Below are 23,553 nucleotides of genomic sequence, written 5' to 3' on the forward strand. Positions count from 1 at the left end.
CGGCTGGGGAGGGGAGGAAGCAGACGAGTGCATGGTTTCATTCGACGTGGTCTCGCTCTTTACGAGCGTCCCTGCACCCTTTGCCGCTTCTACAGCGAAGCAAGCCTTCTAAGCGGACGCTCACCTGGGCACCAGGACGAGCCTCGACCCAGAAGAACTCTACCGGCTTTTGGAGTTTTACCTAAGTAGCACAGTTTTTTCCTTCAAAGCAGAATTTTATGTCCAGCGGCACTACCATGGGCACCGCGATCTCGGTGACTGCTGCCAACCTGACGATGGAGGCCATCGAAAAGGAGGCACTGATGTCGTTTTAAGAAAAACCACAAGTTTCCATTCGTTACATTGACGACTGCTTCTGCATTCTGAAGACATCGCAGGTCGAAAATTTCCTGCAGCACACCTCAACTGAGTCGAACCGTCTATTCAGTTCACAATTTAACGAGAAGTGAACAACACATTGCCATTCCTGGACGCCTTCATTAGAAGAAAAGGGGGAGATCTAAAGTTCGGTATCTATAGGAAGCCAACCCACACGGGCCGCTACCTAAATTTTAATTCCGACCACCTTACTAGCCACAAGGAATCCGATCGTCTCCTCAATTCTGAGAAGATCAAAGTCAAACTGCTCCTCCGAAGCAGAGAAAAAAAGCAGAAGAGACACTGTTTTCGCCGACCTACAGAAGACTGGCTACACACGTGGCTTCAATCAACGCGTAGGTCGCCGTCAGGCTCGGAGGACAGGGGGAACTGCTAAAAATGAAATAACGAAACGCGCGCGCGTGGTGTTTTCACACGTTAGGGGAACCAGTGAGGCACTTGAACGCATGCTGGGAAAATATGAAATCTAGGTTGCTCACAAACCGGTTTAGACAATAAGCCGCTTCTTACCACGAAGACCGCGTGCTCAGAGAAAAACAACCGGGTGCCGTTTACAAAATCCCATGCTCCAGGTGCCCGGCTCCATACGTCGGCGAAACAAAAAACCTCCACCAAAGAATAAGGCAGCACAAAAATGACATCCGGCTAATGAACTCAGAATCGAACCCCCGTGCCGAACACTGCGAGCGTACCGACCGCCGAATAGCCTTCGAAGAGGATAGCGTCTTGGTCGTGTAGCCATACCTGTTCAAGAGATGACATGTGGAGTCGTGGCACATCCCGCTCACAAAGGTGGCGATGAATAGGACTCTAGGAACGCTCCCCTCCACGTACGTAAGTGAACTGCACCACCTGCTAACAAAGGGAGAGCGAAGGCAGCACCCCGCTGCTGCTGGCACACTTTAGTCACCCCTGAAGAAGGGAACGAGTTGTTCTCGAAACGTTGGCAAAATTAAAATAATGGTTGGCGTCAGTTTTCTCCCCACTATCACCAGGAACCAACAAGACGGACTTCCGTCGAAGAGGTTTTCGTTCAAGACATTCATCCAGTGCCGAGACAAATTCTCTATAGGATGTTGAAAAATTCCGCCGCATGCTTAAGCTCAAGAGGCCTGTGTATCTCATGTACGCTCTGTTACCTTCTTGTATCTCACGTACGGAGGTAAATAATGTGAATTAAATTTGCACAGCTTCCCTCTTCAGCATCCTCCGGCTCTCGCTACTACGCCTCCGGCCGTGTCTTTCCTGCGAATCCTGTCCCAAGCCCGTCGACCAACGCTGGTTGCGCCATCTGGTAGCAGTGGTGTGCGGGGCTACAACAGCATGCAGGGTAAACCACGCGCCAGGAATGGTATGGTATGGGGACTCTCAGGGGTCTGTGGAAGTCGAGAATGACTAGTTTCGCATTACCAATTACCCATTAATGCCATCGCGTCATTCCCTTACAAGGACGCTGAAGCACTTTTTGTGAATATCGGGTTTGCAACAGTGTCCTACAGTTTTATGCGAAGCATACTAGCCGCACAACCGAGCTCTTCCTTGCTGCGCCGCGCCCGGCCGCGTAGCTACCACTTGACCTACATCGGCGCACCACGTGATATGACGTCACAACAGCTGTGAAAGCTGGAGCTCAACTCATGCGCTCGCTTGCGGACGCGCAGCCTCCACCGGCGGCCTAACTCCCGCTCCTTCCGCTAGGGGCGCTGACGTCACAACCGCTGTGAAAGCTGGGGCTCAACTCGTGCGCTCGCTTGCGGACGCGCAGCCTCCGCCGGCGGCCTAACTCCCGCTCCGTCCGCTAGGGGCGCTGACGTCACAACAGCTGTGAAAGCTGGGGCTCAACTCGTGCGCTCGCTTGCGGACGCGCAGCCTCCGCCGGCGGTATGATTCGCATCCTAGGCTTAACCATAAACTAAGCCATAGGCCATTTTTTTCATGCTGCGTTCTCAAATATCGAACGCAAATTGCGTAAAAACAAGAGCGAATTGTCTTTCTTAGCAGAAATATGCTGCCGGCGCCACGGAACATACCGTCGGTCGCGCCGGCGCCTGTGATTGGTCTAGAGGTCGTGACGACACATCGAGGACAGGAGAAGCTGGCGACGTGGATTCGGCGTTGAGCTGAGAGGAGATCGCAGCTTTCTGCTGTGTTGTAAAAGCGATTATGGAGACAATTATAGAGACTTTCGACGTATCACCTGAAACCGAGAAAAAAAAGACGGAACTAAAACAATTCTAAGCCTAGCCCAAGCATGTGCCAGCGGAAAGGCACATATACATGCCATGTGTAAAAGGCGTCAGCAAAACTTCGGCTTGCATTCTAGGAAAGGAAGGGGTGCGAACAATACTCAAGCCGATTACCACCATCGGACGCCTCCTGACCCGTCCGAAAGACCGCCATTCTATACTAAATGTTGAAAGAGTTGTGTAAAAACTTTCCTGCTCTGAGTGTCTTCGGGGAACAATTTATTTCACGGAAAAGATGAAGCAGCACAAAGCTGACGCCAAAGTGGGCGAAGTGCAGTGGCCAAGCGCTGCGAGGCACGTGACCACAGTGTAGACTTTGAGGGAACTATTGTGCTGGAGACCTAGCCCAATCGCGCACAGGGCTGCTGCTTATGTCATGGCACGTTCAGTAGACGCGGGGAGATATTTATTGCTCCCTCGGAACCCTACCCTCTTCCTAGGTCCACAGTTTAGTACAGTGACCAAGCGGTCAACTACGGGAGTGTTTAAAAGCAAAGCTGCTACTCACCCGCAATCACACCTTGACGAAGAAACGAAGTAAGGTTTCGAAACGTGCTTTCTTACAGAAACTTTGTTGGCGTTCATTTCTCGATTAAATTTGCATCCCAAAACCTGACAGACATCTGTCGAACGTTTTCATTTTAATCGCGTAGCTGGGATTAGTGATGAGGACGCGATGGGTGGGAAAACAATATACCGCATATTATAGCTTCGCTTCTTGCTTGGACGCGTCGAGACGAACATTGCTGGACATTGCGCATGCGTTCTAGTCGCGCCTGTGCTGAAGAGAACGACACATGCCTCGGTGAGCATGTCGGCCGCTTGCCATGCGGGGAAGCATCTCACAGAGCTACCAAGACCACCGACACAACTGTGACCTGTCCGCACGCGAATAATTGTGCCACGGATGGGTTACTAGACGATAAGCACAGATGCTTTGCGTGAAAAAATGAGACACTTAGATGCAGCCACGCGCTGAAGCTGTCTCTCAGTCCCGTCGCGGGGTCTCTCGATCTCCATGGACTTATCGCTGGCAACACTTCACTCAAAAGTCCAAACACAGAGACCTGAACTGTCTAAATGTAATAAAATTAGAATCGGAAGCAAACGCTTTTACCTCAAGCATGTACAGGGTCCAGGTAGTTCATTGGTTGCAGTGTAGCGATATATCGAAATGGACTCCTGCGGGTGTCATAGTAAATTCTTCATGCATCACCTGCGCTGTAGTCGTAGTGAATACCTAAATCATATTTGTTTTTTTTGCGCTCCCAAGTGATGGGTTTTGAGTGAAACACGCCTGGTAACGAACCCTTGTTTGTTCAGGGTGGCTTATCGCGGTTTATTCAAGTGCTCTTCCACCATGAAATGCAATAAAATTCAAGACGATTGCTTTTTCGCGTAACCTTGGATTGATTTTAAACTCCCAAGTAACAATTTGGCATAACCCAGACAACAATCGAGTAACCTGCGTGCGGTCAGGTTGCTGCTCACGAATACTTGAGTCGCGAAGTGGGTGCGGCACTGAAAAACGATAAGCAAAGGTGTATGGGGGGCATGTCTGGTGGAGTAGCCGCACATTCAAAATGTATCGGACAACCTACGCGGCTCGAGAACCATACTTCTACAAGTGTATATTTATGGTCTTTGCTCCACAACTGGAGGAAACAAGTGCAGACGAAAAAAATGGTTGGTTTGGTTGGTTTATGGGGTTTAACGTCCCAAAGCGACTAAGGCTATGAGAGACGCCGTAGTGGAGGGCTCCGGAAATTTCGACCACCTGGGGTTCTTTAACGTGCACTGACATCGCACAGTACACGGGCCTCGAATTTCTCCTCCAATGAAATTCAACCGCCGCGGCCGGGATCGAACCCGCGTCTTTCCGGACAGCAGCCGAGCACCATAGCCACTGAGCCACCGCGGCGGCTACGAAAAAAATGGTGCTACCTAAGCTATAGCTGAGCTCAGGACAGTCTACCTCTGGCGACACCGCATCATTCGGGTTTTTGTGTCTCCCGGTTCATCGCTATCCCTGTAGCGGTAAAGGCAAGGCACATTTTTATTCAATTCCATAGTGTCTCCTAACGAATCGACCACTCTCCATGTGTTGTCGGCATTGTGAGACATTTTTTTCTTCAGTATTCGTATTCGATTTGTATCCGGAAATTTTGACATTCACACGCCTTTATTATTGATGATTGATGGCATTTCTGGTGCCTGCTGACAATCTTATTCTTAGATAAGAACTTCGTACGCATATCTTACAGAAGGATGAGGGCATGATTAGCACGCTCAAACACCCGGGAGGGACAAACAGAAGAATTAAAGTAGGTCACATATACCAAAAATCCCGGCCAAAGTAACTGAGATTAAAGAAAAACACTTTTCTAAAAGCGTTCTTTAGTCGAATGAAATCAATTAAGGCTTATCGAAGTGCCCTGTTCTAGTCTGCAATACTTTACTTTCTTTTTGTTCAAAGTTAAATAAATATGAAAGACAAATCTGCTGACTCTTCTTCAGTATTCGCTTCAGATAAAGCGCGGTAGGGAAACTGCAGATTGTCGTGGAAAACAGCAAGGTGAAATGTTGCCATCGAGGTAAAATTTAGGCACCTCTTTTACGGACAAAAAAATCGCCGATTCCTAGAGCATACGGCACCCCAAGTGGCTCGACGCAACCATCCCGATCACAGCGATGCTCGACCGCGGACGGCACAGGCAAAAAAAAAGGGCGAGTGCCTTTTCCCTCTCGGATTCTGCTGCATGTGGGCGCCATTGCGCCAACGAAACCACCAGGAAGCTAAACGAAGCAGCGTGGTTGGCGTGGCGCCTGGTGTCACCTTCACCTGTCCATTTCCTATGTGCGGGTGAAGTGAGGTATTCTGTGCTTGTCTCATTGCTAGAGGGACGCCTAGAGGAGGGACAGGGTGTTCAAATAACGGGCTCTACGGATGGCATCGGTAGGGAAAAAAAAATGGCCTGGCTTAGCTTATGGTTAAGCCTGGGATGCGAAGCATAGGCCGCCGGCGGAGGCTACGCGTCCGCAAGCGAGCGCACGAGTTGAGCCCCGGCTTTCACAGCTGTTGTGACGTCAGCGCCCCTAGCGGAAGGAGCGGGAGTTAGGGCGCCGGTGGAGGCTGTGCGTCCGCAAGCGAGCGCACGAGTTGAGCCCCAGCTTTCACAGCTGTTGTGACGTCATATCACGTGGTGCGCTGATGTAGGTCAAGTGGTAGCTACGCGGCCGCGCGCGGCGCAGCAAGGAAGAGCTCGGTTGTGCGGCTAGTATGCTTCGCATAAAAGGAAAATGCTAGATGAGGCAAGAACAGAGACAGCCTAAGCAAAACCACGAAAAAAGTAATCGCAAAACGCCCAAGGCTGGTGGCAACAGGTCCTGCTGCTCCTAATCTGATGGTCTCCCTCTTTCAACATTATCCTCTTCCTATCTATCGCACACGCTAACCTCTCGTTAAGGCTCTATCTTATTAGTCATCTTGACCACTGCGCATGTTTCCCAGGACTCTCTCTTATCTGGCAGGCAATCATGTCAGCAGCCCCCACGTGAGAGCCACGCCGTCGATGACAGAGCCAAGGGGCGCATTCGCGTTGTCTTCCCCTGAGTTCTCGCATAAATCTTTCTCAGGGACAGCTACGCAGTGGTGGACGTGCGTAACGATCGTCCAAGCAATGCACAACGACGGAGACAAAAGCCTTACTGGAAACTCAGGTGGCGCGCTCTTCTCGAACGTGATATTCGTGCCGGATGAGCTTTGCACCGTTCGTCCAGCTATGGAAGAGAATTCCATCGCCCTCCTTCATAGGACCTACATCGACAGCGAGAACATGATGGGAACGCGGAACAGCAGTCATCTACGTACTCCACGACAACGCTACGCAGCGATACAGTACGAGCGACAGAAGCGGATCGACGAGGAGATGTCGTCACTGGTACGCGGCAGCTGGTGCACGCTCTACGGCTTCGGCTTCAACATCGACCACCGGCCGGTCAAGTTCGTGCAACCCATACTTCGTTTCTTGCTCTGCTCAATATGCGAGAGGTTGCCGGCGAATCCTAATTTTCTTCCGTGCGGCCACAACATGTGCAAACTTTGCCTAGAGATGGCCACGAAGTCGTCCGGGCCCCTCGGTGATGACTGTGCGGATTCCTACGTTACCTGCCCAAAGGACGGAGCGCATATCACGAAGGACGCCTGTACTGTAGTACGCATCCGCGACGAATTAGTGCTGAGGACGCGTGCCCACTGCTTCAACTTCGAGTATGGCTGTCCGTACCAGGATCAACTGAAGAACGTCCTGAAGCACTTCGAGTTGAACTGCCGCTTCCACCCCGTGAGCACCTCGAGAGTAGGTGTCCCCTTCATGGGCGTCTCCACGGATCGCTGCTTAGGGCACCCAGATCGAAGCAGCAGCGAGTGGGCCTACATCTCTGGCCACTATGGCAGCCAAGAACACGGCGTCGTCGGCGCGGTTGGCTGCGTTCCACAGAACGCCGCTGGTCATCCCGCGCGGGCTGGTTCTCCGTTCAGACCAGTATCAGACTCTGAGGAGCTTGTCCAGCTGCTCTTGGCACTGAAACCGCTTACCTCCGAAGAGGGAAGAAGTTCTGGGGAGCGGCTGGACTTAGACAACTGCCTTACCACCCGTACTGGTAAGCCTTCCTCGATCTGTGCGAGTTCAGAGAGCAGTGGAACTGACGATTGCGGTTCCGCGTCGACGGATCTCAGCGCTGAGTGCATGGATCGCAAGTAAGGCCCCCTCGCGCTAACCGATATATAGAAGGAAAGCATTGCGAAAGGATGCCGCTATCACCCCAGCTCGATTCGGCCGTCGACGAACATTCGCTCTGCATAATGTGACAGGATAGTCCAAAGCGTGTCAATACGTCCGAGACAACCAGCTGTTGTGTTGAGATAGTAATGTGTCTGTCTCACTGAGCCGCCTTGTTGCCTTTCCTTGTCATTCCTTGTAATCCTTGATATGGAAGTGCTGCCATAACTTGCATTGTATTAGCAATAAAACCTTGCCAGCCACCAAGACCAATGTCTGCACGAGTCCCGTTTGACTGACAATTGTGTCGGGAATGAACATGACGCAATACACCAGCGGAGCGCTGTTTATCGGTCATGCCCCTGTATGCATCACTCTATTTAAATCTGACGGCACAGCCCGCGTATATATACAGAGTAAGGTTGGCAAATACACATATATTAAGGCGAAAGCCTTAAATGCCTCATACTGTCGTTAGCAGACGCTGTCGGCAGGAGTGTCGACAGACGCGTCGGCAGATTTGTCCGCCTTTCGGCGTCACTGCTTAAAAAGAAACTGCGCCGAGGGTGGGAATCGAACCAGGGCCTTTGGCATATGAAGAGGAGACGCTACCACTCCGCCACGAAGGCTTTTTTTCTTTATTACTCCGCCACGAAGGCTCAAGGTTCCAGCATGAATAAAGGCGCATCTAGTGAATGCATAGGCTTCATAAATAAAATAAAAGGAATGAAGTCATGAAAAGGAAAAATAAAAATAAGAAAATAAGCAAAAATAAAAACAAAACAAAATAGGATATGACAATAAAAAAACAATAAAAACAAGAAAAGGAGCAGAAACTAAAAAATATGAACAATAAAAAGTACATAAAAACAAACAGTGCCCCAGGAAACGCTGTCGCCTTGCACCACTTTAGAGAGCCAAGTGCCCACTGAATTTTTTAGGTATAGGCAGACAGTTCTCAACTCCTCCTGTCGTGAGAAGCAGCAGACATCAGCAGTGGTCGAGCTCCATTCTTAATCCTGCTTTTGTAGGAGGGCAAATAAGTTGACTGATCAAGATCCAAAGACGTACTAGAAATATTTATACGTACTCACTCTGCTGACTACCTTATCCAGTAGAAAGACAGAGGGACGAAAGGTACAGAAAGGTGATAGCACTGCCATGTGAGCATTAAAGGTGCAGTAAAGAGGAATCTGAACTCGTCTTTCTGCCGCAGGAACTCAATCTACACGTTCCGAGCATTCTTAGAAACTTCGATTTATTGTCCTGTGTGGCCGATTTCCCAGATTAAATCGAGTTAACGTCCGGCTACCGCCTTCTATTTTTAATTCTCCCCGTACGGTGGGCGGAGTCGACCAACGCGTGGAGTGCCTTTCAGCCAGCTCCGTGTAGGCTTGCCGCTCTGCCATCGGTGGAGTATTGCGTAGTAATACGCAAAAGCAAATAGTCCGCGCGTATTTTTATTTCTGCGGGCTTATTTTGCGGCTATGTTATCTGCGAATGGAGCTATTTATTCACGGAGACCTAAAAAAAAAAAGCGAAAGCAAAGCCTCCACGGAGCTGGCTGAAAGGCACTCCACGTGTTGGTTGACTCTGCCCACCGTACGGGGAGAATACAAAAAAGAAAGATGGGAGCCGGTCGTTAATCCGATTTAATTAGGAAAATCGGCCACACAGGGCAATAAGTCGAAGTTTCTAAGAATGCTCGGAACGTGTAGACTGAGTTCCCGCGGCAAAAAGGCGAGTTCAGATTCCTCTCCACTGCACCTTTAAAGAAAGCATCTTTATCTCGCGGTTAACTCTCCATACAGCTCCATGTTTAGTGTAAGCTGGGAATGTTTAATGTAAGCATGAAAGGCGACTGACTGATGGCAGTCCGCCTTGGCTGCGGGAGGTGGTTGGTTCGAGCCCCACTTCCGGGCAAGAATGGGTACTTGCCTCCCCCACTCCGTCGCCCTCCTTCTTACTTTGTTGTCACTCCAAAGCTAACGCTCAAATATCCATGTCACACACTCGTGACAATCCTTTGATTTTTTTCTCGCTTCTTTCGTTATTACTTTATGAGGCGAAAACAAACGTTGTGAGGAGAAAACCGAAACCATCGGGAAGGGCCTTTTACGCTGCGGGCAAATGACTGCGTTCAGGGCACAGGCTAGTCGCCATGCATACATGCTTCGGACATCCAAGTGTTCATAGTGTTCAAGACAAGCTTCGCGACTCGTAAGCAGCTGAAATCGCGAAAGGCGTACCACAACTGTGCAACGAGCGGCTGGGTGCACGAGCCGTCGGTGAGGGAAGTGTCAGCCAGCAGTCATGATAGCAGGGTTGACGGCTTCTTTTGCACCTTAACATGTGCTGATCGCGCGTTTTATTCACAGGTAAACCATTACCTGAAGCCTGAACCGAGCTCCGCTAGCAGCCTGAGTATTTTGCCAGGAGCAACGGCGACATAATCACTGCGCACTGCACCTGTAGCAGTAGCAGCGGCCTCGCGCGGTAGGAGCAGTGCCAGCCGCCGATGAAGATGACGCCGAAGTTCCGCCGAATGGAGCTCGACTCTCGTGCCAGCGGCACGCCTTCGGCACGCCATCTTACATTCTAACACTCCGGCCAGTAAATCAATCACTTCCATTGTGCCGGCCTCAGATTTCGGGTGCAACACACCTGAACGGCGAAGCCTGTTCCTACGTTGTTGCCGTACTTTTCTTCGCCGAGTACAGCGTGCGTGCGCTGCAAAAGCGCACTTGAACCGACAGCGCGAACGGCTGACTAAAATGTCGCCGTTGCTTTCGGCCAGCGCCTAGACTGTTATCGGAGCCTGGTGCAGGATTTGAGAATGGTTTGCCTGCGAATAAAACGCGCAGTCAGTACATGCTAATGTGCAAAAGAAGCCGCCTTACCTTTTTTATGACCAGGGTGTTAGCCGATAGCCGCCGCGGTGGCTCAGTGGTTATGACACTCGGCTGCTGACCCGAAAGACGCGGGTTCGATCCCGGCCACGGCGGCAAAATTCTAGAGGCCCGTGCACTGTGCGTTGTCAGAGCACGTTAAAAAACCCCAGGTGGTCGAAATTTCCGGAGCACTTCACTACGGTGTCCCTAATAGCATGAGTCGCTTTGGGAAGTTAAACCCCCATAAGCGTCCTTTACCGACGGCTCGTGCTCCCAGCCGCTCGTCACAAAGTAAATGGCTTCGAGCGCCTTGTGCGACAACTGCTTACGAGTCGCGAAGCTTGTCCTCGGCACCAAGAATTCGTGTTTGCCCGAAGCATGCATGCATAGCCACAGGCTTTTGTCCTAGACGCAGTCATTTGCCCGCAGCCTGAAAGAGCCCCTCCCTATTATTCCTGTTTTCTCCTCACAACATCGTCTATCGCATTCGGATTGCATCGCTGCATAATCTCCAAGAACCGAAGCCACTCTCTTTGCAAACAGGCGACTTGCAGCGCGTCATTTACGAGCGGCTATTATGTTCATGCGTGCATGAGTGCATCATGCTGCCGCAGCAGCTGCGGCAAATGGAGCGGGTGTTTGTTAAGGAGTACTACAAAATCTTCCTAGTACTACAAAGGTACCACAAAAGTACTACAAAGAGTACTACAAGAACTCCCACTTTAGTTTACGAGGCTGCAATTAGTTTTGAAGCGATGACCGCATGCCCATGTTTCGTAATTTTCAGCAAGAGCCTTAAAGGTGCGGTAAAGAGGAATCTGAAGTCGTCTTTTTGCCGCGGGAACTCAATCTACACGTTCCGAGCATTCTTAGAAACCTCGGTTTATTGCCCTGGGCGGCCGATTTCCTTAAATAAATCTAATTAACGTCCGGCTCCCGCCTTTTTTTTTTTTTAATTCTCCCCGTACGGTGGGCGGAGTCGACCAACGCGTGGAGTGCCTTTCACCCAGTCCCGTGGCGGCTTGCCGCTATCATAGCTCGGGTAGCATGACCAGTTGTTGCGTCACCCTGGGGGCTCGCCCGGGATGAGGGACGGACTGCAACTTCGGAGTTCGGGAAACGAAAAACACGCAGGTTTAATGGCACTTATTAAGACACTTATTTACATACTGTAAGTTAGAATAGAAGAGCAAAGAATAAAAAATTAAGAGTTCAGAGCGTCGAACGTCTGGATGGGCCTTTTCGGCAAGGCCCAGAGCGTTCGTTCTCAAATAGGGAGCTGGTTAAATACACTAAGGCTCCGCCCCTTCAACAGGCGGTGGCCAATTCAACACGACGGCAAAGGACAGCACATCACAGCAAACGGAGGCACCTGTTGCAGAGTCCACGCGTGGGAATTGGCGAGGAGGAAACGCAAGTCTGCAGCTCTTTCGCACTTCGGAGCAACATTACTGCAAGCAGCACGTGTCTATCGAACACATGTGTGGCGTAGACGTGCTGGCTGCCTCTGCGCTCCCTCTGGCTGGCTCTGCGCTAGGGCAATAAGTCGCAGTTTCTAAGAATGCTTGGGAACGTGTAGCTCGAGTTCCCGCGGCAAAAAGACGAGTTCAGATTCCTCTTCACTGCACCTTTAAGGCACGTTCACACTGGCCTAATAACGAAATGGAAAGGAAACAGACGTCCTGATTAACACGGGAGTATCACTTTTGAGCGAGACACAAAGTCAACGGCGCACTGCTTGAAAAGTGCTGAAATAACTTTACTGAGAACGTTTTCGTCCTCCGAGGCATAGTGCATCTCCACTACGTTATGTGAGTGTTTCTCGTATAGTAACCATAACTGTAGTGTTTACAATCTTTCGGTCTGAAAGTATCTTTGTCGACACAAAAATAATAAACTTGTATTTGGTCAGCACAATAATTGCTGGCTACCAAGAAGCATCCCCACAATGACCCTCATTGTGGTTGACAGCATAGTTGCCTGGAATGTGGAGACATTGTACGTGGTATCGTGCCGTGGCTTTCGTTTTCGAAATGCTGTACTAACTCCGTGGCCGCTAGGATTACTTGATCGGCATTCGATGTTGTCTCCGCCTACCACAACATGTCGTGCAACAAAATAGGGTGCGGTGCATGACTACCATAAATGGATAACAAACTAGCGCCTCGCTTTCCACGATCGAAGCGTCCAAAGAGGACGCGAAACAGTTCGCTGCGGAGTCCTGCTTTTGGGAGACACGTGAAAAGCGACTGTTAAATAGCTACAGCATGCATGTGCTCAAGGCTAGAAGGTTCAAGTGGCTCGAATCACCGATAAAAGATTGTGTCTAATCGTGCTACACTGCTGGGTCTGGTCTGAACAAAACGCGAGCCACCACCGCACCATGCGTTCATGTACCAATCTACCCTCTTTTTGTTTGATCTCTTTTTCTTTGCTCCATTTTCCCCATCGTTCTAGACTAGCGGAGCCTTAAGTATCTCTGTAGCTATACGCATATACAGCTATCGCTGAAGAAACAAGGCCGCGGAAAAGAACAATCAGGAAAGATTTCTCAGACACAACTAGAAAACTAAGCGGAAGATGCCCTTCAAAGGAGGCTGTCCAACCACTAATATGATTAATCCCCTGAGACCTTTTAAAGTGACATCAAAGGAGATGGCAGCTGAAAGGGATTTAACCACGGCCCAATTGAATTAACCGCGACGTCATGACAATTGGTTTACGTCATTGTCTGGAGAGCCCCCTTTGATGCCTATCTGCCGCTTCGTTTTCAGTTGCGTCCGACTATTATGTTTATATCAATACTGGACAGAGAGAAACAAGAAAGGAAGAGATGAAGCCACTGCCGGCAATCTGATTGGTTTGGCTATAATTTGGAGTGACCCTGCGGTGTTTAATCGTGCAGTGATTTTAGCTTCCGTTGACAAAGCACCGTGGGTGACCTTGACGCCACAACTAAGATAGAACTCGGTGTCGAACTCAAACAAACATTGCCAAAACTTTCCTTCACCCCCTGGTGCTGCGTCGCCACAGGAGCGGCGCATGCGTTGTCGTAGTGTTCCCTTGATGCGCGAAGCCAGCGCAATTTCTCTCCTGCTGCCTTGGTGGCAAAGGCTGAGAAAGACGCGCGCAAGAGACAAGCCAAATAACACGAAGATAAACAAGAAAGATACTAGGCTAACCGAAAACACGTTTGCGGGGGCTTCAAAAGATATTTCCTTCTTCAACCATCAAGCAGTTAACTCTGGGCCACGGTCCGCGGCGTCCTATATTACTCCTCTAGCCAGTCACAACAGTAAACGAAATCATTAGGATTGTGCGAATATTCGAAATGTTCGAATATAATTCGAATATTATATTTTTAGTATTCGTTTTCGATTCGAAATCCAAGTATTCGTGTTGTTGAGAATATTCGACACGACGCGAATATTCGTATCTAGCTGAATATTCTATTGCGAGCACCGGCGTTCATTTCGGTCCGCAAGTCCTATCGACAGAGACATAACAACATGGCGGCGCCCAGAGCAATGCGTAACGTTGGGCCATGCAGTAGCTGACTGCACTGGTGAGCTTCTTTGTGGCTATACCTGCGAACCTGGTATAGTCAGAGCTGTGCACGAAATACTTCGCAATACGAGCCAGTTCAGTGCCAATTGCGAGGGCATTTTCTGTGCCTGGAGAAGTCGTTTCAGCTAGAATGGAACTACTTCTGCCTGAACATGTGAAGCAGCCGGTTTTCCTTCGCGGCAACATTTTATATTCATCCCAGCAACGCGCTTTTGTGCTTATGGCAAGCTAGCCTTGATCAATGTTGTGTACTAGCCATCTTCTGTGATATTTCCACTCTTCTAAGAACAATGTTCGAGACTTTGATGCTTTTTGTGCAGCCACACACAGCTTTTGTGCTCATTTCATCGCTGATAGTTGAACTCTGAATGTTCTTGGGTGCTCAAATAAATGTTTTGTAGTGGTTAAATGCGTCTGTCCTTGATTATTCGATATTCGATTCGATATTCGTAATTAAGTATTCGATTCGTATTCGAAAAATTTGATATTCGCACACCCCTAGAAATCATCTTTTTTAATCTTTGACTTTTAAAGAAGCCAGAAATGAAAATTCCAGAGCTTTTAAATTTTTTTTCCTTGTGATCAGCTTCTTGTCGAAGTAACAAGAAAAGTTTTAACAACGGACTACTTTTTTGTCGTGGAGCTAACCCACGCGAACCGATTGACGTGGTAGACGACACTGCCTTTTATTAGTTTTTCAGCGTATTCTCATTGTCCTCGCTCGGCAACCACTTCAGCTATGGTGGGAGTTCAAGTTTGCTAACACCGTTCGAGCAATCCAAGGGAAGAAAGAAAAATGCCTCATCTGAGAACTTGGCTGGCGTTCGAGTGTGCTTTTGAGGAACAGGAAGGCTTTATGTCGTCTATAAAGTCATGGAGCAGACTAAATCCACCTTCCGTCGCAGCGGCTAATCCGCGTCCTCGAAGGAACTCACGATGTTCAAGATGGAGCAGCGTGTGACTCTGAATTCATGAAAAGCAGTTTACCAGTACCTCTCAAGAAAAAAGCATTTGAAAGCTGCATCGCACCAATATTAGCTTATGGGGCAGAAACGGGGAGGCTAACGAAACCTGGGCCGCTTATATCGCCCGGTGAAATGCAAATGGATTAGAGTTCACATTCGTCGCAGCTTCTGCGTCAACTTCGCTGTTTGTTCGTGCCAGTTTCTTCGCAATTGTCGCCTCATCAATTGCCACATTGTGGCTTGTAGCGGCAGGAGCAGGTATTCGCTACGCTGTGATGGTGCCGACATTTGCATTTATCACACCTTTTTCTGATTCCGATTCTCGATCCTTGCGGTTCTCAACCGGGTAGGCGGGTTGTGGTGAGATCAAAAAGTCACGCGACTTATTTCGACCGCTCATTAATTTACCTATCACAATTGATAGGTTGTGGTGACTTCACAAAGTCACGTCATCGCTCTGGGCAAATAAGCGTATTTCGTGACACCGGACATTAGCGGGGTTTAGGTGCAACGATAACTGTATTGCTATCGCGTTAGAAGTGTTGAAGTTCAATTAAGGGCAGAGCAGCAAGCTATAAAAAAAAAAAGGATGAAGTACCGTCAAGAGACGGGAAGAGAGCTGTGTGGGGTGCGGAGAAAACGCGTGTTAATCAATGCCGAACGAAAACCGGCGAATGAACATGCATTCCAGTTGGGACACACACTTGTACAGCAGGCCAAATCTTTAGCTGGCGCGCGTGACGGCCGCGTTTTCCGTGCTCTTGTGTGGTGTGCGCGCTAGGGCATACGCTTTGTAGCCTTGCCTCCGGCGGCAGTGTTCCGACCCGGCTGGCAAGCACCGTCGCTGCGCCTGACCCGCCTGCAGACTTCCCCACCAACACAGGTCAGCGCACCCAACGTAGGGAGCCTGCACGCGCCTCACGAGAATGGGACAGGCGTGACGACTTTGCCGGGGAAGCTGAGTGCGGCGCATTCTCGCGAACAGCGCATTCCTGTGGACCGACGGAAGAAAGAGCGAGTGGCGGCGACGGCGGAAGGATGACGGCGCCAACCCACCGCCCGCATGCACCTGAGAGGCCCGCGGCAAGCCAAAGAATTCGCGACTGAAAGGCGCCATGATCCCCCCTTGCCTGTACGTGTTTCAGTGGTGTGTGCACGGTCACGTGCTGAGGGCGGAGCCTATGAAGAAGCTCAAGACTTTGGACTCGACCAGCGACCGGGGGCTTCCCTGGCTAGGTGCCTAGGGAAGACGAACTGAACAAAAACCGCAAGCAAGAGGAGCGAAAAGGCGGAGAGACCAGAGAGAGAGCCAAGAGAGTTCCGTACGGGTGGCCGAGATCGACCCTGAGCTGCTGAGCCCTTCCATGGTCCCGTGGTGGAGCTCATGCCGCCCCTCCACTCCACAAGAAGCCCCGTCTCGTCACCGGGTGAGCAGATCGCCGACCCCCTTCAGGCAACCACAGCTGACGATTAAATATTTTCCTTATCAGTCAGTTGTGATGTTGGCTCGTTCACTCCCACCCTCTGCACGAATCCCAGACGGCAACCCACCGGGTTGCGAATTGTGACCCCTCATTAGGGCCGTCACACTTGCACTTTGTGACGATCAAACTTGGTTTGGTTTTGATGATTGGGGTTTAACGTAGCGAAGCAACTCAGGCTATGAAAGACGCCGTAGTGAAGGGCTCCGGAAATTTCGACCACCTGGGGTACTTTAACGTGCACTGACATCGCACAGCACAATCAAACTTGGGGAAAGCTCAATATTAAGCAGGAGTTTAGTAAGCCTCTGCTTAAATTTGATATCTTAGCAAGTTTGCGCCGTCATGAACTGCAGCAGCGCGGAAAACGTGGCCGTCACGCACGCCAGCTAAAGATTTGACCCGCTGTACATGCCAACATGTCTCGATCCGGCTGCATTCTTATGACAAAATTACTTAGCGTAAATATGTGGCTTTGCTTTAGTAGGTAGGCAATCGGGTTGATTTTTTCCTACGCGAACAAAGTAAGGCTAAATCACAAGCTCATGCCACTGTGACGCCCACATATATTGACTCATGCACTCAGGAAAACGGTGGCCTGAAACTGCGCGTAGCTTTACTTGCAGTTCGAGATATCGCGGGTATATCTTCTTACTTCCTGCGTCTGTGCGCTATGCGGCGCTCTTTGTCGTAAGAAGAATCGGTGCCCGTCTTTCTATGTTCATTTTCTGACGAGGCTGAAAAATCTGCGCGATCTAGTTATGAGCCGTGTCACTGCCGATAAACGATTTTTTTGGGTGTGTCTTCACAGGACTATTTCCTGAAGGACATAGCATCACCCGATGTGCAAAGCATCATGGTCGTCACGTGACTGCTGTTGCACATAAAGTAGGCGAAGCACGTAGCGCGGTGTACTGATAGGCGTCGCCGCCAAGCTGACAAGCGTGTGTGCTGAAGCTCACGACCTTCAGGATCAAGAAGATGGGTTCGCCTCATCAGAATGGGATGCCTGTGCAGGACGACGACGTGAAAGAACTGGCGTCTGCCTCCGCCAGTAGTGACCATGAGCAGGTGGGTAATGATCGTCATATAGCTTCATTTCGTCAACGATCTATTAATTGTCAGATCACCGAGTGGTGTCTTCTCTTCTTCTCCTTGACCTTGAGCATCCTTGAAGTTGCATGTATCACTTTCAAAACCCTATGCTCGGCGCTCTTTTCTGTTTAAGGAGGTGGATAGAAATACGAAGTTCTCGTGTCCAGCGCTAGCTTCGCGTTCTGTGCCCTTCATATCTCAAAGACGTGTCAAAGACGTTTCAGCGCCATCTCAACTTGGGCGTGGCAGTGCGCGTTGCAAGCTCCTTGTCCCGCACAGTCGTTTGTAGTACAACCCAGCAACCCATTTTCGGGCGCATTCTAACGAGTATCGTCCACGTCAGTGGCACGGCCTCCTAGAAAGCAAATGCCTCTACATTTCTCGTCACGCATCTTGGCGCCCGTCGCTTCCTGAGTGTTGTGTTGTAAATTAATGCCGCGGTAAAGTTAACCGGGAAAAGTGGGTGACGTCACAAGAGGAGTTCAGAGGTCTTTTCTTTCGAGGAGTCGACATTGCCGGTGTGCTATTCGTTGCATCGTCTTTAATACGCTCGATATGCCTGCAGTGGTGTGAGAAACGTCTCTTCTCAAAAGCCGATTTGAGTCTTAAGATGCATGATAGTTCTTTCTGCTGTATTCTTGTAGTTTTCAGGAAAATTTTGTGCTTTCATAATTCGGCGCTTCACACGATCACAGTCCAACGCGCAAATAGGTGGTCGCATGCCTTACCTGGCCAAAAATTATGAACTAACTTTTCACGTACCCCAGCATGGTGCCACTGCAGAGCTGTAAACCTAAGACACCTTCATACATTTTCTACATAACGGATCAGGAAAGTTCTCTCCTAAGCGTGTTCCATGCATATTTCTGGCCGCACCTGTACATAGTCTCAGCTGTATTTGATACATCTCTGAAGCAAATACACCTTTATTACAATCACCAAATGCTTGAAGCCGACCGTCCGTGAGTGGTTTGAGTGCGTGCTGATGTCGATCGAGTTCTAGCTACGACTCAAGGAGCGCCATGGGAGGATTTTTCTTTTCTTCATTGTAGAGTAAAAAATATAGACAGCTGTTTCACATATCCTTTAATAATCGTATTTCACTTGCTCGCAGGGAGACTAAAGTGGTGCTAATGCTAGTGTCGCCTCTCTGCTTTGTAAAAAAAAGAGCTTCAAGTAGTTCATCTGCTAATCTACCCTTCTCGTTAGAACTTTTATTTCCTCAAGTCGTTGCTGACAGTTTCTATCGCTCTCATCGTGGCAAGAGCGACAGTGGGCGTGTACACTCTCGACCGAGTCCTATGCCTTTCCCATCGATCTTTCATGTTCACTCGCATGTTCCTTCCCACCATGCCCAGTTTGGCAGATATATACAGATGAATTTTTATGGCGCGAGGGTACCTGTGGCCAAATAGCGCAATGCCGCAAGACATTTTTCTTTTGCTTAAGATGGGGTCAAAGACCCACTTCTCAAGCATTTCACCCTAATGAGCCCAGCATCAGACCAGGGGAAAGCTTGTACAGTGGCGATCAATATGAAGGTGATCGCTCGAGCGGCGACCGAGGCAAGAAGCAGCGCCACGTTACGTCATCACCTTCCGTGGCGAGGGGAACATTAGAGTAGTTTCCCTCTCTCTTTTCGCTATTTCTTGAGCTGCTGTCACTCCCTTCTAGCAAGTCCCAAATTTCGTTGTCTTTTTTTTACACGTCAGCAGACAGATACTCACATGTCGTAATCTTGTGTATACTGTTAGACCGGACGCAATCAATTGGAAATTAATCGTACGAGCGTCAATCTATGCTAGAAAAAGCCGCCTGCACGCCATTTTCATTGTCGTGCTTCAGTGCTTCACTGAACAACCAAAGGGCGAGGGAAGCTATCATAATTCTGCATTTGTGTGGCAAAATATGTGCCACGCGAAGACACTGTCTTGAAGATTCGTCACCCTTCGTGAGATACCCTTCAAATTTATTCCGATCATATTAACGGCCACGAAATGAGGCAGCGACGCGGACACAAGATTTCCATGAAAGAGGACAAACACAGAAAAAAGGTGGCGAGGAAAGTCATAGGGGCGACGGTTGTAGGCCGGAAGAGCCTACGAGGGAAAGAAGGCAACGCAATTTTTATCGCCGCAGTTCCGATATCGGCCGCTATGCAGCTTGGAATGCCCGCCGATCGATGCTCGCGCGATCACCTTCAAATTGATCGCGACTGTACCCATTGTATCACCGGTGGGTACCCGGCGGCACTGGGGATCGAACTCCAGGCTCTGAAAGAGGGGATCTCGTAGGCCACGCTCGTAGGCCACGGCCGTGGCGCACCGGAAGTACGGCTTTGCGTGTTTCCTTCCACAGCCTAAATATGCAGGGCCACCATTGCATGCTGACCTTGCGGCAGGTCTTGGTCAGCTTACAGGCTGCCCAAACGCCGTACTTGTTGCCAACCATTTTAACAATGAAATACCAATGCAACAGCAAGCAGCTTTTTATTTCGCGTGAACTGCTTGCGGCCTTCATCTGCGCGCCTTCATTTCACGTCCGCTATGTGCTCGCTTTTTATGTTCGTTATGTTATGTTATGTGGTCGATATGTTTTGTTCTTTTTTTTTACATTTCTCCTTCAGTGCCGCCGGCACTCGAGTGTTCCGAAGTCTTCCCGCTCTCGCGTGCGCAGTTTGTAGGCTAACCCGCCGTCACGAAGAAACGTGGTAGAACACGAGAGACGTAAAGGCCTTGATTTCGTTCTAGTCAACTTCCGTAGACGCCCTCGGCTTCCGGTAGTTATCGCGAAAAGTAGTTAGTAATCCTATTCGGGTGCACTTAAAAGCTTGGCGCTGCTATTGCAAGGGAATAGGCGCTCGCGTACACGGCGTACACGGTTTCGTCTTTTACGGACAAACATGTGCACTGATGGTGATACTATAGCTCCGAAGCGTTTCGGGTATTAATGGCACAGAGTTCGAAAAGCTTTGCGTCAGTGCAGACGATGTGCGTCGCGCTGGTTTTGACCAGACAGCGCGGCATGCGTAGAGTTTCGCGCTGTGTTCGATAAGGCGCCGCTGCAGGTGACGCGCCAGCTTTTTCGATGCTCCTATTTTTCTTCCCTGGGGTAATTGCTTGCTGGAATAACGCGCATTCCTGAAACAGGAAGGAAAGCGTTTGGGGCTAAATCGCAGTGTGCCAGAATAAACAACGTTCGACGAAAACTTGTACATGTGATGCACTTTTAGCCACCCTTCAGGTGGCGTCCGGCCGCGCCATTTTGTGACAGCTCCGCGCGTTTGACGACATCTTCATTAAATGCTGCCGAGAACGATCACCGAGGCTCGGGGGGGCATGGTTGAACGAGGTGTTGAGCGAGTGGGAGAAGTTTTGTTTTTACGACGAGACCTCTAAAGCATCCGGTTAACGCTGTGATGGTGCGGCGCGGGAACCTGTGTTTATTTTTTTTCGGCTCTTTAGAAAAAGAAAGGAGGCCAGTGAAGCCTTACGTCGATAACAGCTGATAGCAACTGTCGTACTTTGTTAAGGTTCGCGTGTCATCGCCTACCTGTCAAGATGAGCCACAGGGAAGTCATTTTTTTAGGTAATCGGGTTACTATCGGGCACTTCTTTGTTAGTGCGCTCGCAATTATAGTCGCCACTCCGCGCATTTAGGCGTTGTGTGTTTTTCTGCTTGGTGTTGGTCGAGCAACCTGCCTACTATGTCGGGTTCCAGCTGAATTAATCACTAGAGGCTGCTCGCGAAGGGAACCCGGGCCGCGACCCAGCCCAAGTCACGCAAATCCCACCGATGGCAGCACCTGCCAGAGAAGTGCAGTGGCGTATTGCTTGTCCGCTGCATCACTGCGCCAGAAGTAGTATAAGGACTGCCAGAGATCTATCAATCTAAAGGAGAGAATGATCAATAGAGATATTAACCCATTATCCCTATCCAAACAACAGCCTTCCGGGAACACTGGGTCTGATCACCGGAACGGAAGTGAAAACCAAATTGCTAACGCACCTAATTCGCATTTCACCTAACCCACAAGTCCTAACTGCACAAATCGACCATCAATTTTTTTTTGTCTAGTTTTGCACCCACAAAATCGGCCCCCGCGTTACATTCGAGTAAACGCGGTACAAAATTGGAACCGGTAGTGGCTTTTCCAAGCGCGTAAACCCGCGACCTGTACCAAGTGTCAACAAAAATAGCGCAGGAACAGAACAAGGACAAGCAAGGACACACACGAGGGCTATTAGCGCTAGTGTTTGTCCTTTCGTGTCCTTGTTCCTTCCTTTCTGCGCTATTTTTGTTGACATGTGTTACTAACAAGCCCAAGCTGCCACCTTAATGTACCACGTGGCGGAGCGCAACAGTCGACCACTGGAACAAAAATTCCCTGCGAGAGGATACCGAACTGGTCTTAAAGCCTGCATCATGTCGTGTCCCACATGACGGACGACGTATCATTACGCTGGCTACTGGCGCAATCTGATGGCAAAATTCGGCTACTTGGTATGTGGTACTCTGCATTTAATCTCGTTAACGAAAGCTGATTGTTGTTTTGTGCGCTACGCGGCCGTTTGAGTTATTTCAGCTTTATTTGTTTTAACGGCGAAAATGGGTCAAAAGTCTGTTTGCACGGAATCCAAAGAGCCAAGTGGCAGCCGGGATCTGCTGTCAGTCTGCTGTCTACACGCTCTTACACCACCTTTTGGTATTAAGACGCATCGTTATCTTCGAAAGGTTTAGCTCTTTTTTTTTTTGCGCTATCATTGTGCTGAACGAGACCGACTAGAAGAATTGCGTTCACACTCTCGGATGGCGGCACTTCTCCAAGTACTGCTGATGCTCAAACTCATGCCATTCACCTGCGCAGGTGTTGCAGGGCCAACATTTCGGACCTCGGTACACCGTGCGGGGATACGACTCCTTCGTCGACTGCCGCCCACTCGTTTTCGTTGATCCGCTGCCTGATACGCGGGCATGTTGCCTGTGCCATGACGTGCTGCCGGTCCAGTATCTTGCCCCGTGCGGCAATGCTATATGCGCCAGCTGCCTGGATGCTACCACCAAAGAGGCCAACGCCCAATGCAGGGAAAGAAGGGTGAGCACCTGCCCCGAAGGCGAAGCCAAATCCCGTATGCGTGGCGTCAACTTCAACGCGAAGGACCTGGGGACTCTGCACGTCTACTGCCCTAACATCGATTACGGCTGCACGCACCGCAGTGAGCTTCGGCACCTTGAGGAGCACTTCTTGAAGCACTGTACCCACCACCCGAAGATGTGCTTCCGTTGCGGACGGCTGGACATCCGGCCTTGTGATTTCATGGTGCACATATGCAGCTGCAAAGGATGCAAAGACGGAGCGAGCAGCGACGACCGCCAAGGCACCCTTGTCCAGCATTTGCTCTCCGAATTGCCTCCGAGTCAGACTCTCGAGGAGCACTTGTGTGCTACGCAGGCCATTCTGGCCAAGGTCTGTGAGAGCGGTGGAAAGGAGCATCCTCGGCTCATGAAACTCCTGAATCAACTGGCCGAAGACTTCAAAAAGCTTCCCGATGCCTCCGGTACTCGTGAAGTTGCTAACGAAGGAACACAACCCGATGGTCCCGACAGTCCCGACAAAGGCTGTACTAGAGGTGACCGCCGCTTGAAGGACCTACCTGTGGGTAAGGAATAGCGTCAATCAGCCGGGGCTCCTTCCACGTCCGCTGCGCGCCCATGTTAGAGCCAGTCTTCGTTTGTGTTGACTATATGCCCGAGACCTTCCAACAAAGATACGCCCGAGGTCAACTCGTCTTTGCTGCTCACTGAGCAGTTTCAGCGCCCTGCCGCCATTAATATAATTTCAAAAGCGCGCCATTCTGTTCTGCCTTTATTGTAAACCTGTGCACGAAACTTTCAAATCTATCGGTCCGTTATTACTGCATAAGGACAAACTATTCTTTTCAGTATGGTTCGGCCTCTTCGCAGTTTGCATGCCAATGTCTATTCGTTATGATTATTCTTGTAGCTTCCTGTACATTGTTCCATTGAACTAACAATAAAGGTCCCTTTGATCCCTGAATCGAATATTTGCACTTATTCTCAGTCCGTAAAGCGATCTAATTCGCATCCACTCCTCGTAGGGTGTAGAAGGCGCCGTTATGCGTATTTTC

General features: G+C 49.9%; 2 protein-coding genes across 2 annotated transcripts; both read left to right on the forward strand.

The window, feature by feature from the left end:
- The first annotated feature begins 5,565 nt into the window (after window positions 1–5,565).
- On the forward strand, window positions 5,566–16,072 carry LOC149336405 (uncharacterized). The gene is made up of 3 exons (XM_089554141.1): window positions 5,566–7,286; window positions 15,626–15,711; window positions 15,974–16,072. Exons 1-3 carry the CDS (start codon window positions 6,125–6,127, stop codon window positions 16,070–16,072), a joined length of 1,347 nt encoding a protein of 448 aa, XP_089410267.1. The 5' UTR covers window positions 5,566–6,124.
- Window positions 16,073–17,126: 1,054 nt separating this feature from the next.
- LOC149336406 (TNF receptor-associated factor 6-like) lies at window positions 17,127–23,462 on the forward strand. Its single transcript, XM_089554709.1, has 2 exons — window positions 17,127–17,380; window positions 22,272–23,462. The coding sequence occupies exons 1-2, from the start codon at window positions 17,291–17,293 to the stop codon at window positions 23,073–23,075; spliced, it is 894 nt and encodes a 297-aa protein (XP_089410835.1). The 5' UTR covers window positions 17,127–17,290; the 3' UTR covers window positions 23,076–23,462.
- Window positions 23,463–23,553: the final 91 nt, after the last annotated feature.

The sequence above is a fragment of the Amblyomma mixtum genome, chromosome 7 (genome assembly GCF_055824585.1).
Source record: "Amblyomma mixtum isolate Tamu chromosome 7, ASM5582458v1, whole genome shotgun sequence".
Taxonomy (NCBI): domain Eukaryota; kingdom Metazoa; phylum Arthropoda; class Arachnida; order Ixodida; family Ixodidae; genus Amblyomma; species Amblyomma mixtum.